Genomic DNA, 16,682 nt, shown 5'->3' with positions numbered 1-16,682 from the left:
GCACTTCTTGATAAGTGCTCGAGAGTTAGTTTGTAAAATACTGAAATATTTGGGAGTCAAACCTGAAAGTAGAAACAAAATATTAAAAAATATAAACTTCCATGAAGAAACTCAAAAGATAATTGTTTACTTTAGTAAATGATGACTTACTTGATATTTTTGAAAAACTTTAAAAAGGATTTGTCATGTTGTGAAAAATATTAAATGACTTGATAAGTTATCGCAATTACGAATGATTATTAAGTGAAAATTACAAAAATAATACATTTGAAATTAATCTCCAATTCAGTTAAAGAAAATGACTAAAATTTTACAGATCATTTCTTCCGGTATTTTTTTTTTTTTTTTTTTTTTTTTTTACATGTATTGTACGATTTTTTTTTTAAGACATTGACGAACATGGTAAACGAGGTGATCCCATTTGCGTTAGAACTCGATCAAGCCACTGTAGCGGCCCATTTAGATGTAGTTCGATCCAACATGGTGTTGACGTTACAGTTTGACGGCGATACTCTGCACCCCAGCCTTTTACAAAACTCATTCGGATTGTACACATTCTTGTTAATTGATAAACTGCTTCGAATCCCTGAGATACTGATTGCGACAATAAAGCAGCAAATTCCTGATTATTAAAAATTTTTAGGTTGCAGCCTAAAAAAAACATTAGAAGTAAGTATTTATTTGATCAGACAGTAATTTGAATAAAAAATACCATCAATTAATGATTAACTTGTATTCGAATCACTACTGAATTAATTTAGAGTAAAACGAATTCAAATTTTATTTTATTAGTGGCTTTCAGTTAATCTAAAACCAATATCCGGGAAAACAAAACTTGACTATTACAAATTTTGTTATACGGGTAAAAAAACACGTTTTATTTCAAATATACCCGACCCTGTGGAAAAGCTCTCATAAATTCTGATAAGATATTGAATATTTTTTATGAGAATCTATGAGCTTCGAAAATATCTATGAGATTTAAAAAAATTCTCATATGAATTTTTATGAGAATCTATGAGTCAATGCTTTTGATGATTTCCTATCATGATTTCCGTGCTAGATTTTTAAAAGAATGAGTAAAATTTTTTAATTTATAAGATTTTGTGACTCGAATTCCGCCAACGATTATGAGATTGAATAAGTACTTTCACTTCTATAAGATTGTTACAGTTTATTCTAATGTATTTTCAATAAGAATTGATCAGGCGAATTCCGATGTTATAATACTTACAAAATCTCAATAAGATTATTTTTTTATACGAAATTTTCAGAATTTATAAGTTTTAGTAAGAGTTATCCTAGGAGATAATATCTTATTGAATATCATAAAATGTTTGTCATATTTTATGAGAAAATATTTAACATGTATTTCTTCGAAATTTTATGAGACTGAATCAGGAATCACATTGACAAATTCAGACCTTTTTCTCATAAAAATTTTATGAGAATTAGTAAGAAAATCTATAATCGAATTAACTTATAAAAACTTAAAAGATTTAATTTTAATTTAAAAGCTATGTGATTTATGAGTTTTTGTAAGTTTTAGTTAGAAGGCTATTACTAATAAAATATTATGGAGTACTTATGAGATTTTAGAAATAATTTCCATTCACATAAAATATTAATTTTATCAGATTCATTCAAAAATAATTGCTTTTCATTTTTTTTTATAAGAATTTACACCAAAAATACTAATATTATCACTTTTTTTTGTACTTTGAATATTTTAACTGTTCGGAGATGAGTGAAAATATAAGTTTTTATGTGATTTTTTACAAACCCAGTAATGTATCTTGCCCCATTTTTTTTGGTGCAAGATACATTATTTTTTTGTAGCAATATTGCATTTTTTTGGGTGAAGAGAATAAAATTTCTCGGAACAAGTACTATTCTTTTCACGCAAGTATTTTTGTATTCTCCGACCAAAATAACAAATGTTGCTTCAGCCAAGAGAAAAAATTTCTTGGGAGAAAAGATCGATATCAAGAAGGGGAAAGTCACCGGTGCTAGGCAGCAGTAGCGGGAGTAGTTCAGAGCTCGCCACGAGATCGCGCCTACGATTTGTAGTGTCCCTGGTAAGACATTTATTTCAGAAGTGTTAAATTCCAAATTTCAATACGATTTTGTCCGAGTACTCCTCTGTCATTTGACAGACCAACAAGTACCTGTGTGGGTTGTACTTTAGTATATCCCATAATACATCATGACTTTAATATTTAATATTAATGCTTACTTGAGTAATTTTTGATGAATAAATAAACTAACTCAATTTCATAGATTTCTCGTGAATAGATTGCTAAGGATTTTCCGCGTAAATACTCATACAAATATTCTGGAGCATACATAATAAAAACTTTTTGAATTCATGCTAAGAAATTCAATAATTTAGCATATAAACCTTAATCAATACTAAAGAAACTATAACTTAATCAATCTCATAAATTTTTTCGTTACTATATGGAAAATTACTGTACTCACATTGATTAATCAGTATCAGATCTTGTATGATTACTTCAGAAATCGTCTTATACAATCTTATTCATTTCCAAAATCTACTCAATTGTAAACTTTACATTTTTCGAAAACTTATAAATACTTAATAATACTTAAATAATACTTAATAATCACAATATTACAGCTTCCGTTTCTTATAGATTCTGATAATTTATATGAGAATTTTAATAAAAATTTATTTTTGATGCACCATCTATGAGAAAATAATTGTATAAGAATTTTTGAGATTTTTCGCGGATAAATACTGATCGTTTTCTCATGGCCAATTTTTTTTTATGAGATTTTATAAGACCTTTTCCACAGGGGAGCAACTGGCAATAAAATTTGGACTCTAAATTCCGTATCTAAGATTCAAAAACTTGACCGCCCGTAAGGACAGTGTGACTCAATAGATACAGGCAAAGCAAACAGATCCCGGCAAAAGCTGTGATAGCTTAGTTGGTAGAGCTCTCGCGTGATGCCGCATTGCTGCTTGTTCGATTCACGCGCGGAGCGATCCAATTGTTTTTCTGAATTTGTTGATATACTTAGGGATGGGAAGATCTATCAAAGAATCGACTTTTAATTCACACTTTGAGTCTGTTCATTTCGATTCTTGAAATCGATTAATCGACACAAGAAGTCGATTTTAATCGATTTTTGAGTGAAAATTAATATGCTGTAAAATCGTAATTATAGTTGCATATGGGGCAGTCCACGCTTTATCACTGAGGTCGTCGACCCAATTATTGATTTTAAAAAATTTCAAAATTCACTTAAATTTTATTTAATTTTACGCCGATCGTGAATCAAACAGTTTTCTGACATATATTTTTCTAAAAGTACTACTGAAAATCGATTCTTGATCGACTTCAAAAACTAAAAGTCGATTCTAAAAAATCGATTTTTAACTTCCCGCTAAGAAAATTGGAAATTGTCAAAAATTCGGGAAGTTATAGGTTTCGGTCCGATTTTCGAAAATCGAATTTCTAAAAGATCTTGACGTTTTGAGGTTCTAGGAAGCTATTCTGACTAATTTCAAGATGATGTCCAAGTGTATGTGTGTAAATATCCTATAAATATTGAACGGATGAACCGATTTTGATCGTCAAGGTGGCATTCGGCACGGCTTGTCTATATCTAAAAGCTGTAAGAAATTGAGCATGATCGATAGGGTGCGTTCGGAGATATTCCAAAAATAAAATTTTTTCAAAAATATATTTTTTTTTGATAACTTTTAATGTGCTCGGTGGATTGATTCCAAAATCTAATCAGCTCTAAAACTTTATAAGCCGCATCGAATGCTACCTCAACCATCAAAATCGGTTCATTCGTTCAAGAGAAACCGTTGTCGAGAGAAATAAAAAAAATTTTTTCTTTTAGTTTTTTTGAAATATCTCAAAAACGAGCAGATAAATCAATTCCAAAATCTGGTCAGCTTTAGAACTCAATAGAATGCGTCGATTGCCACCTCAACCGTCGCAATCGGTCAATTCGTTCGAAAGATATCGTTGGAGAAAAAATGGTAGAAAACGATTTTTTTCCAAAAACAACGGCATACAAAAGTATTTTCGAGTTCGAAAAGCTCGAAAATGTATTCACAACAATGTTTTCGAGCTCAAGAAGATCGAGAGTGAGACACGGTAAAATTTTTGTGAGCTCTTACGATGAGTCTCGGTGATCTCTTACGGTGATTCGGAGTAAAATCAAGGTAGAATCACAGTGATTCGCGTCAATTCACGGTGATGTTCCATAATCGAACAATAGAGATTTACGGTGAATTTTCGCAAAATTAAGAAATCCCAATGTTAAGATTTACCATTGGTCTACATACTGCTGCTGCCTAGCTTATTTTCTTCACCAAAAAAAAAAAACCAAGAGAAGAATTCCTTGGAAGATAAAGTAAATATAGAGGAGGGAGAAGTCACCGGTGCTAGGCAGCAGCAGCGGGAGTAGTTCAGTGCTCGCCACGAGATCGCACCCAGACACTTGTGGCATCCCTGGTAAGATATATATTTCAGAATTGTTATATTGCAAACTTGAAAACAATTCTGGTACGGGTACTCCTCTGTTATTCGGCAGAGTAACAAGTAATTATTTTGATAGTAATATAGTAAATTCTATATTGCATTATGACATTAATATTTATTATCGATGTCTCAAAGAATAATTTTTCATTGAAATTGACCTTGCATATTCCGAAAAATTATTTATCAATGTTAATTTTTCGAAGAAAGATTACATTTCTTCGACTAGTAATAATAATATACTAGTAGTAATAATAAAAGTACTAAACCACGGCGATTCACAGTAAATCATAGTCACATCGCACGGAGCTCTCACAGTGATTTATTGTAAATCAATCCGCTAGGAAACTATTCACGGTGATTTACGGTAACATCGCGGTTAGCTCTCGCTGTGATTCGCGGCCTTTCACCTTAATTCACGGCACTTCACCGTGATTCATGGTGAGCTTTTACGGTGATTCAACGTGAGTCAGGACCGCCAGGGTATTGCATGACCTACTATTTTTACAAACTGCTTGAAGTAGAAAACCTCAATATCTGCGTGATCTGTTCGTCGAGGAAGTAGATGTCAGACGAACCGAGAGATTGGCAGCAAAAAATAATAATATATCATTTAAAATTCCAAACTTTGCTACAGTGTTTTACGAGCATTCATTTGTAGCCTCGGTAATTCGTCTCTGCCTTCTGAGATACTACAATCAAGAAGTCTTGAGGTTTTCAAAAATAAAATGTTTGATTACTTATTAAGTTTAGACTTTGAATAAAAGGAAAAAGAACAATAACCTTTGTAAAATGGGGGATCACAAATCAGCTTTATTTGATTGTATAGCATAAGTTAAATCATCTATTATTATTACCTCACTATTTGTTACTAGCTAATAAATTACTCTTGTAAGAGTTAAATTCATGTATAAAGTTTTCATTTGATTTATGCCTTCCCGGAAAAAAATAATCAGACCTGACCATGCCTGTTCATGTATGATCAGGCCTGATCATACCTGTCCATGCCCGCCCATGCCTATTCATGTCTGAAGCGTTAAATACGCTCGGGCCTGATTATACCTGTCCATGTCTGTTCATGTCTGTCCATGCCTGTTCGGGACTGAAGCGTTAAAATGAAAAGATATTCTTTTTTTATCATTTTGTAGGCACACCAAGTACACTGAATTTTTTTTAATCAATTTTCTTTTAAATTTATGACAATGTTTTCCATGCTTTTAAATTATATGAAGAACTTGGTATTTTTTCGATTTGACTTTTTTTTTGTGAAAAAAAATTTTTTCAACTTCCTGCTAAGAAAATCGATGATTTTCAAAAAATTCGGGAAGTTATTGTTTCTACCCCGATTTTTGAAAACCGAGTTTTTATCAGGTTTCGACGTTTTGAGGTCCTAGGAAGATATTCCGACCATTTCCAGAATAATGTCCGATGGTCTATATGTATGTGTGTGGTTTCGTCACAAAAGAACCGAGCGACAAAATAACTACGACAAAATAACCACAACAAAATGATCGCCAACAAAATAACCGCGACAAAATATCCACAACAAATTGACCTGAAATAAATAAATTTGCGAAAACTAATCTATTGCGGTGTAAAAGTAAAATATACATCGAGCCTTTAATAAAAGAGCTTGTCTATTTTTTATTAGCTTATTTAGACTAAATGTATGTCAAATTCATAGTAAATTTATAAAATGAAATGATTTAAAAAAAAAATTTGTATGCTCTTTTGAAGTGAAATAGATTCTAATTCATTACTTTGTTTTTTACTATTTGTTATTAAAATTCTTATTCTAATTCAAATCACATCATTGTTTTTTTTTCAATTTCTATAATTAAAGAAATAGAATAAATTTTATAAAAATCGTAAGATGGAACCAAATTTATATACAATTTATAATATAAATTCAATGTTATGAAACAAAAGTATGCTTGTTGAAATTTGAATCGATTTAAAATAATTGTTTTTTTACTAATAAAGCTAAATTGCATGTGCGTTTAATTATAATGATCAACGAACATATAAGCTTGCAATCGTAATTCTTTCTTCTTTCACGGATTTTAGGTGTGTATTGCACAATTACACCGACTGAATGCAGTCAATGTAACAGCCGGTAATGTCAAATAATTTTTTTCAACATACGTCACTGTTAGCAAACCTCACATTAACCGTTCCGCACGTTGTCCACATGTCACGTTCTTCGTTCCTCCGTTTCTACAAACGTATCGTTCTTTGTTACCCGCGTTTATTCAAACGTCTCATTTTCCGTTCCTTCGTTTCTACAAATGTCTCGTTTTCCGTTCTTCCGTTTCTACAAATCTTCTTTCAATCAAACGTTCGGTTTATTGAAGAGAACTTTATTCAGAGATTACGTTCATCATTCCTACGTTTCTCCGAACGTAACTTTTATCTGTCATTCGTTTACTTATACGTGTCGCTACACTTTTACTTTCGATGAAAGTGTGCGTTTCGTGTAACCTCCGTTAGGCACAGGTTGTGGCACTCTAAAATTCCCATTTTACCGATCACTAGATCCTCATCTTGTGCTAAACGGTCCGAGACCTTCGCTCGAGCTCGACGCATGGCTAAGCGGTCACCCAACCAAGTAGCGATCATGCTCGATGCTGCTTAACTTGGGTGATCGCCCGAGCCACACGAGAACCGCTCGGCTGCCTCTGCCGCTTGGTTTAATTAATTATAAAATTACGTATTGAAAGTACAGGGGAGTTATACTTCGGTTAAATAACAATTTAATGGTAAACAATTATTAAATTGTAATATTGTGGAGAAATTAAAAAATAAAGAAAAGTGGAAGTGGTCAAAATAATCAAGGGTTATTTCTTAAACTAGTACGAAGAAACAGAAATTTCTAGTTAACCCAAGTTAACTAACGGATAACTTTACCATAAGATAACTGCGAGTGAAGACATCGGCTAATAAATAAACAAAAAATCTAGAATACGACTTATAATTTATTTAAATATGAAATTGATAAGATGACATTTTTTTTAAATTACCAAATATTAGTTTATCTATCAATCAGTTTTTTTTTTTTTGCATACTTCGAAAGTTTATACCTTCGAAACAACATACTAAAATTTCAAGTGCATATCTCAAATAGTTTTTTTGAATCACAGCTATCTGAAGAGCAGCCGCATATCGGTTTCCGATAATACATTTTTCAAAATTGCTGCAGTTATAACTCAAAGACAAATCATCCGATCGATTTGATTCGAATTGCAGCTTCTTTTATATATGTTTCTACGTACCATGAACCTCTAGTTTTCCAATTGAATCAAAATTGTAATTTTGGCAGACCAAAAATCATCAAATTTTCGCGCAAAATTTGAAATTGTTTTTTAAAACTCTGTTATTTTGTTAAATTTCGATTTTATTTTTGATCCGAGGGTCATGGTACAGAAAATTATTTTCTAGTTCAGTAAACTTTTTGGTTTTTTTGATTTCATGCACTATGAAGGTCACTGCAGTGGAGGGACTTATGCACGACTCGTAATGCGAAGCATTAGAGTATGCTTTACGATCGAAAAATTCAGTTTGCTGAAATTATTTTTTTTTTAGGCGGTCACACTAGGGTCCCCCTTAATATTGTTAATAATAATATTACTTTAAAGGACATTGAAAAAACTTTAACCTGGAGGTATTTTGCAAACAGTCGCTGGATGCCATCCATAGCGCTGATTGCAGTTTGGACTTTGCACGAAAATGCTTGAATCAGATTGACACTCAGCGAATACTTCGCCACCAATATAATATAGTCTAACTCCTTTGCCAATATGTCGTCTAGTTTGCTCCACCACTGTATTTCGATTAACATTAGACAATAAGCCAAGACAAAATCGTTCTGAATTACTTGGATCCGTGAAACCATCCACCGTTATACTTGGTTGTGAAGCATGAAATGTCTCACCTACTCTTGTATTTAATTCGTAGTAACTTATTGAACACCTAATAGCAATAGATTTACTAAATATATTTTTAATTCTTTTGACAATAATGCAGACAAGTACATGTTTCAACAACTAACCAAAATGCCGGTTCACAGTACATAACTGGCTGAGCATCCACAGGACTAGGTGATAAACGAGAGAGAGACATATTGTCATTGTGATCGATATTTTCGCCATCTTCGCTAATATATCCAGGTGGAGGAGTATCCGCTGGTGGATCCATCGATCCTGTCGCAGGATGAGGCGAACCTTGGATACTTCCTATACTTCCCACACTCGCGGGACTTGTTGCTTGCATGCTCTATTTTAATAGAAAATATTATGAATTAACATTGATTAATATTTATCAAAGAATCGACTTAACGAACCTGCATCCCTTGATAAAGACTATTTGGTTGTTGCTGTTGTGAAGGATGAGGAATCCCTTGTTGATTATTGTATCGATGATTTAATGTAGCGTGAAAGCTTGTATTTTCAGGAACACTAACGCTAAGTTCTTCAAAAGACGTGTTATATAGTACTGATTCGTCACCTGACAGGTTATGTCGGGGTACCAAGATTGCTGGCAAAACTATAAAAAATAGAACTTAATATTTTGAATTTCAAAATTGTTGATTTTTTAAAGAAAAAAATTAAATTCATTAGTAATTTTTTACCCTCTACAAATGATAAACTCACCTGGTGTTTGTATCCTTTGATAATGATAAGGATTTACACACACTTCATCCCTTTTTTGAGTAAAGGAGTACTCACAAAGATCGATGGCCTTAAGCTCGTGATGAGACTGAAGATCTGGCCACCGCCAAAGACGACAGTAGATGACATGCGGTAAGCCTTTACCTCGTACACCCTGAACTCCGTTATCACCAACGCCTCCAGGACTAGACCTACAATAAAAATTGTTTTAAAAATGAAATTGAGTGCTGCCAAAATTGCTGAAATTATGATCTATGGAGGATCTTTGAAATTAATGATGAAATTAATTAGCACTCACATGAAATTAAGATGGAGTAATTTTTATTAATCTTTACGTATTTCCGAAGAATATCGTTCTGAGGTCAAAATTGGTGATCTCATGTTACTTTGAGAGGTACGAGTAGTCAGAATTTACAAAAAAACGAAAATGTTTTTTTGAATTTTTTCACGGTATGATATTTCAAAAATATTCTGTGAAAATTTCAGGATTACCTGATAACTAGTTTCAAAGATTTCCTGCAATAGGGTTTTCTTACTGTTCATAAGTAGCGGATCAGGTGTAGCGGACGGCAGCTGCTACAGACCAGAAATAATTCAAAGAAAAATGATATACATTGTAATCGATTCTATAAGCTATTATTTTAAAGGCATCAACTGTATAAAATTTTTTGTATTGTTCTATTTTCAAGCTTCAAGCCTGTTGAGGAACTGAAAATCCAATTATGTGATGAACTGGCTGAGGGTTTACCTGCGTTAACTGTTACCGGAGTTTTTCTGATTTATAATTCTCAAATTCAACGAATTTTATCTGCAGTCAATGAAAATACGGTTTATTGAAAATACCGATATTATCAATAATTTGATTATTAGCCCTGTTTAGAAAATCTTATAGAATCCATTAGATTCTCATAAGTTCCTATACAAATTTTATAAGAATGAATGAGTTCTATGAGAAGTGCTATAGTTAAGTATAGGGCCTTATACATACAGCTATAAGAATCTATCGGATTTTCTAAGCAAAGAGTTCACAAACATGCAAATGCATCTGATAATTAAATGGACTCCGTTTTAACAAAGTTTTCTCGTGAAAATATAATTCCAAATGACTACCACTGAGCTCTGGTAACGTGTGCCAATGGACGGGATAAAGTGAGAGAGACAGGAATGAGATAGACGGTGTAATATGACACGACTTGAGCAGATCTGACGCAAGATCAGCCCAAGTATCTGCAGATAGCTTCTGATGCAAGATATGCTTAAGTTAATTGCATCAATATATCTTGAGAATGATATGTTCAATATTCTTGTACAATTCTTGAAGTATTACATTACACACTGTTTTTTAAAAAGTCTTGCGCAATTAAAATCTTTGGACCAGTGTCTGCAGCAAGATACAGAGTCATATAAAGACATAAGCAACTAGTTTATTTAAGACCAGGCTTCCGAAAAATTGCTACAAAATAGTTATATGGGAAGAACAAAATACTATTTTCAGTTAAGCAAGGTATTACAATTACCTATTATTTTCATTATTTTATGATTTCATTTATACAAATATCCTGACAAAAGTGTAAAATACTATTTCTTGTTCAATAATTTTTCACTTTCGCAGTATTTTTTCATCTAATATTCTTGTCAAATTCATAAATATCGTTTTTTTTTAATTTCGGGGATGCACATCGATGAGTCCGAGAATGATGTCCGGAAGTCTGCGTGTGTGTGTGTGTGTGTTCGAGTATGGGTGTGTGTGTGTGTGTGTGTGTGTGTGTGTGTGTGTGTGTGTGTGTGTGTGTGTGTGTATGTATGTGTGTGACCGGCTTATAACTTTTTAAGTAATGAACCGATTTGGATGGTTAAGGGGGCAATCGAAAGAGCTTGTTGGCCATCAACTTTTCTGAAAATTTCACATCATTTGATCAAGTTGATTCAAAAATATTGGCGAATTACGGAAAAAAAATTTTTTTTTTTTTAGTTTTTTATTGATTTCTCAGAAACGACTCGAACGATCGACTTCAAAATCTAATCAGCTCTAGAACACAATAAAACGCGTCGATTGCCGCCTCAACCATCGAAATCGGTCGATTTTTTCGTAAGATATCATGGAAGAAAGAAATGCTAAAAACGATTTTTTTCGAAAAGAATGGGATACAATAGTATTTTCGAGCTCGATGAGCTCGAAAATGTACTCACAACAATGGTTTCGAGCTCAAGGAGCTCGAAAACAGCGGGAAGTTTTGGGGATGGCCCGCAGGGTCAACCGATAGACAGATTTTTTTTTGTGGCTTCAAGCTTATAAAAAAATATCCTAAGGTAAATTTTTTTGCTGAAAAACTTTTAATTTTGTGACAAGCTTTAATCTGCCATTTCTTTGACTTGGTTATTTTTTGCACTTTTGTTTATTACCTGGACATTTTTTATGCACCATAGCACATTAATGCACATCTAACAAATAATCCAATTTTTAAATTGACTTCCCAAAACTTGTATTCAAACCAAAATTCCGCGAATATCTCGGTTTTATGAAATTTATCACAATAGATATTTCAGAAATCAGTCTGCGAGTGATTGATAAACCGTAAAAAAAAAAAAAAAAAAATTCGTCTTCACTGAGATCCGAACTCACGTTACTTCCACCACGGGAAAAGAAGACTATCACTAGCGTATGACACCCCTCACGATATTGGTATTTTTTTTCTTATCACTTATGTTTTGCAATTTTTTTTTTATGTTCCTTGTATAAGCGCACAGAAAAAACAGTTAACTTGAATCAAGGAAAATATTCTTGATTCAAGAAATTTTTTTAGATCGATGCGGAAAATAAAAATTTATTTGCACCAAGTAAACAATTATCTTTAAATTTTTATCTTTAATCAAAATTTTTTTTCTCACGTCAACATATTTTTACGCTTAAATCAAAAAATTTTCACTTATCTCATAAGTTTATATTTCTTAATTAAGAGATATTTTTTTTTGTGCAAGATACATTATTTTTTTGTAGCAATATTGCATTTTTTTGGGTGAAGAGAATAAAATTTCTCGGAACAAGTACTATTCTCTTCACGCAAGTATTTTTGTATTCTCCGACCAAGAAAACAAAAGTTGCTTAAGCCAAGAGAAAAAATTTCTTGGGAGAAAAGATCGATATGGAGAAGAGGAAAGTCACCGGTGCTAGGCAGCAGCAGCGGGAGTAGTTCGGTGCTCGCCACGAGATCGCGCCTACGATTTATAGTGTCCCTGGTAAGACATTTATTTCAGAAGTGTTATTGCACGACTCGTTCGTGCTTTACGATCGAAAAATTTTTTTTCGCCTCACTTCGGTAACTAATCAATTATTATACCCTTGTTAGTTTACGGAATTAAGATGGTTTGCATACTATTTTGAAGAAAATTTAATGGAGATTAATTCCATACTTTTCAAAAATTTATTTAGTTGAATAAAAACGGAAAAAACATCAAAAATAGTTTTAAAAAATTTCCTGTCCGTCAAGTACGAATCCCGTATACACGATAACTTGCGAAAAAATGCAGTAATTAAATCAAATTTTTTAAAAAAAAATTCTTTGAAATAATTGTAGGTCTCCTATTGCAAATGGCTAGGTAACTCAGTGTCGTTTAATTACAATTAATAAAAAAACAAAAAAGGCTGTATAACTATATCTATATATATCTATGTAAAATTAACATGGATGGTGATATATCTATACATTATACGTATATTTATTCCACCAGGGGCGCTTGCGCATTACCGTCGGCTTGCAGGCACACTGTCAAAAGTAAAAATTTCAGAAGTATACCAACTTCAGAAACTCACAGTTAGGAATGTAAAAAATAAAGATGGTTCATAATTCAGAATGACAAATTATCACCTTGTCAAAAACATCGAATCTCTAATCTTTATATCAACACATACTCAGAATTTACAATATTCATTCTTTCGTAATAAAGAATTAAGAATATTTAGAATGACAATATTTCAGAAATCCAATACTTCCGAAATTTCAAACTACGAACGCCAATTCTTCAGAATTACATTTTATACGAATGACCATTTTAGTAAAATTTTCTAAGCTTTGCTGACAGTCGGTTTTACAGACTTTCCCTATGAATTTACCATTATCATGTGAGTGCTTTGGCGGATTGATTGGGTTTAAAAAATTTGTATGACTCGTTATGTAATAATTATATATGAATTTTACGAGTTTAATTTGTATGAAACGATTATATTGAATGTACTGAATTAAGATAGAAGTGCTATTTATGGCCAGTGTTTTATTTTTAGACCTTTAATATTTCATTTTAATTAATGGAAAAGTATAAAAAAAAAAAAATTCATTCTAATACAGTAAAAAAAATCGGTCTGTCAGTTGACCCTGCGGGCCAGCCCCCAAACTTCCCGCTGTTTTCGAGCTCGTTGAGCCAATTTTGTATACAATTACTATCACAATAATTATTAGTATAAATTTTATATATAATTTGTATACATTTACTATCACAATAATTATTAGTATAAATTTTATATATAATTTGTATACAATTACTATCACAATAATTATTAGTATAAATTTCATATATAATTTGTATACAATTACTATCACAATAATTATTTGTATTAATTTTATATATAATTTGTATACAATTACTATCACAATTATTATTAGTATAAATTTCATATATAATTTGTATACAATTACTATCACAATAATTATTTGTATTAATTTTATATATAATTTGTATACAATTACTATCACAATTATTATTAGTATTAATTTTATATATAATTTGTATACAATTACTATCACAATAATTACTGTCATATAAAATCGATAGAAAATTGATAGAAAACAAAAACTTGTTGCTGTCAGAGAAAATCGATAGAAAATCCATAGGAAATTGACAGAAAACAAAAACTCGTTGCTGTCATAGAAAATCGATAGAAAATCAATAGAAAATCAGTCTGTCAGTTGACCCTGCGGGCCAGCCCCAAAACTTTCCGCTGTTTTCGAGCTCGTTGAGCTCGAAAACATTATTGTGATTACATTTTCGAGCTCTTCGAGCTCGCAAATACGTTTGTATGCCATTGTTTTGTAAAAAACCATTTTTTAGCATTTCCTTCTCCCACGATATCTCGCGAACGAATTAACCGATTTTGATGGTTGAGGTGGCAATCGACGCGTTTTATCAAGTTCTGAAGCTGATCAAATTTTGAAATTGATTTATTCAGCCTTATTGAGAAATTTCAAAAAAACCAAGGAAAAATTTTTTTTTGAATTCTTTCGTTAACGGTTTCTCTTGAACGAATGAACCGATTTTGATGGTTGAGGTGGCATTCGACGCGGCTTATAGAGTTTCAGAGCTGATGAAATTTTGGAATCAATCCATCGATCAAATTAAAAGTTATCCAAATAAAACATTTTCGAAAAAATTTTATTTTTGAAATATCTCTGAACGCACCCTACCGATTAAGTTCAAATTTTCACGGCTTCAAGACATTAACAAGCCGCGTCGAATGACATCTCAACGATCAAAATCGGTTCATCCGTTCAAGAGTTATGAATATTTACATACATACATACGTACGTACGTACGTACGTACACACATACATACACTCGGACATCATCGTGAAATTAGTCAGAATAGCTTCTTAGGACCTCGAAACGTCGACATCTGATGGAAATTCAATTTTCGTAAATCGGACCGAAACCAATAACTTCCCGAATTTTTGAAAATTTACAATTTTCTTAGCGGGAAGTTAAAAATTCCCTTTAAATGAATTAAAAAAAATTCATCATATCATTACGTACTTTGCGTATTATTTTATTAAAATTTTTGAAGTAACCAAAACTGGTACTAAAGTGGTCAAAAATGGTACTTCTATCCTATATGAATTATAAAATAAAATTCAAATAAGATATTGAAAATAATACACGGATCAATGTCCAATAGAATGAATCAATTATTCTTGAATTATAATTATTATTTAAAATATTGGACCTAATAAAACATAAACATATATGTTAATTATAAATTTATAAATAAAAAATGCATCTGGATTTGATTTAGGCTGTATTTTTATTCATCACACAAGCATTAATAATAATTAAGTTACAATAATAATAATCCGAAAATTCCCATAGAATCCAATCACATGCGACAAAAACGGCATTGAAACCAATACAGTCTATAGGATTCTATGCGGTTTTTGTCGCAGTTACGTGGATTCTACAAGAATTTTTGGACAGGGTATATACTGATATACATCAAGATTAGTTTCGATTAAAATTTAGTTTAGTTAAATTGATAATATTTAAAATCTATAAACTATTTTTAAACAGATGAGATTATATTGTTTATTAGTATGTGTTAAAAAAATTATGTCACTAATTTTACGATTTTATGTTGAAGCTTAAATAATTATAACTCAACTATTCTTTCTAAACATGAATAAGTCAATGTTCACTAATTCTGAGTGCCAACCGAACCACTTTTTGAAATTAGTGGTTCGGTTTGCACTTGGCATTAGTAAATCTTCACTTATTTTCACTTATTCATGTTTAGAGAGTTATTAGAACTTAATTATTACTGGCCAAAAATAGCACTTCTATCTTAATTCAGTACATTCAATATAATCGTTTCATACAAATTAAACTCGTAAAATTCATATATAATTATTACATAACGAGTCATACAAATTTTTTAAACCCAATCAATCCGCCAAAGCACTCACATGATAATGGTAAATTCATAGGGAAAGTCTGTAAAACCGACTGTCAGCAAAGCTTAGAAAATTTTACTAAAATGGTCATTCGTATAAAATGTAATTCTGAAGAATTGGCGTTCGTAGTTTGAAATTTCGGAAGTATTGGATTTCTGAAATATTGTCATTCTAAATATTCTTAATTCTTTATTACGAAAGAATGAATATTGTAAATTCTGAGTATGTGTTGATATAAAGATTAGAGATTCGATGTTTTTGACAAGGTGATAATTTGTCATTCTGAATTATGAACCATCTTTATTTTTTACATTCCTAACTGTGAGTTTCTGAAGTTGGTATACTTCTGAAATTTTTACTTTTGACAGTGTGCCTGCAAGCCTTACCGTCCTGGAACAGCTGTTTTTTTTGCTAATTGGTAGGCCTGAATTTTTTCAATTCAATTTTTTTTTATTTTTGTTTTTATTTACGTTTATTTTTTTTTTTTGTTATTAATCGAGATATTTTGAATAAGTTCTTTTATAATTATAAAAAAATACTAATATAATAAAAAAAAAAAAAAAAAAAAACATGACAAGTTTCAATGAAAGAGAATTGTATATATTTCAAATTTATTCGCACTTCCCGCCATTTTTTTATTGTTATTTATTATTTCATAATATATGAGCATTACGAGTCGTGCACTTTTGGATTTTCCAAATTTTATTCCAAATTTCAATACGATTTTTTCCGAGTACTCCTCTGTCATTTGACAGAGCGACAAGTACCTTTTTGGATTG

At 31.5% G+C, this 16,682-nt stretch overlaps 1 protein-coding gene across 2 annotated transcripts in view; it reads right to left on the bottom strand.

Moving 5' to 3' along the window:
• Positions 1–213: 213 nt before the first annotated feature.
• LOC130670646 (mothers against decapentaplegic homolog 3) overlaps positions 214–16,682 on the bottom strand; it is a 37,544-nt gene continuing 21,075 nt past the window's right edge. Inside the window, exons 2-6 of one of the 2 annotated variants that reach the window (XM_057474091.1) lie at positions 9,173–9,381; positions 8,863–9,080; positions 8,572–8,795; positions 8,179–8,492; positions 214–651 (exon numbers count right to left, since the gene is read on the bottom strand). In XM_057474091.1, the coding sequence (XP_057330074.1) occupies positions 383–651; positions 8,179–8,492; positions 8,572–8,795; positions 8,863–9,080; positions 9,173–9,381 (1,234 nt within the window). In that variant the 3' untranslated portion in view covers positions 214–382. The remainder of the gene's footprint in view (positions 652–8,178; positions 8,493–8,571; positions 8,796–8,862; positions 9,081–9,172; positions 9,382–16,682) is intronic. The other variant, XM_057474092.1, reaches the window with a different exon arrangement.

Source organism: Microplitis mediator, chromosome 6 (genome assembly GCF_029852145.1).
Source record: "Microplitis mediator isolate UGA2020A chromosome 6, iyMicMedi2.1, whole genome shotgun sequence".
NCBI lineage: Eukaryota > Metazoa > Arthropoda > Insecta > Hymenoptera > Braconidae > Microplitis > Microplitis mediator.
The sequence above is the reverse complement of the archived record's forward strand: the minus strand, read 5'-3'. Positions and strand labels throughout refer to the sequence as shown.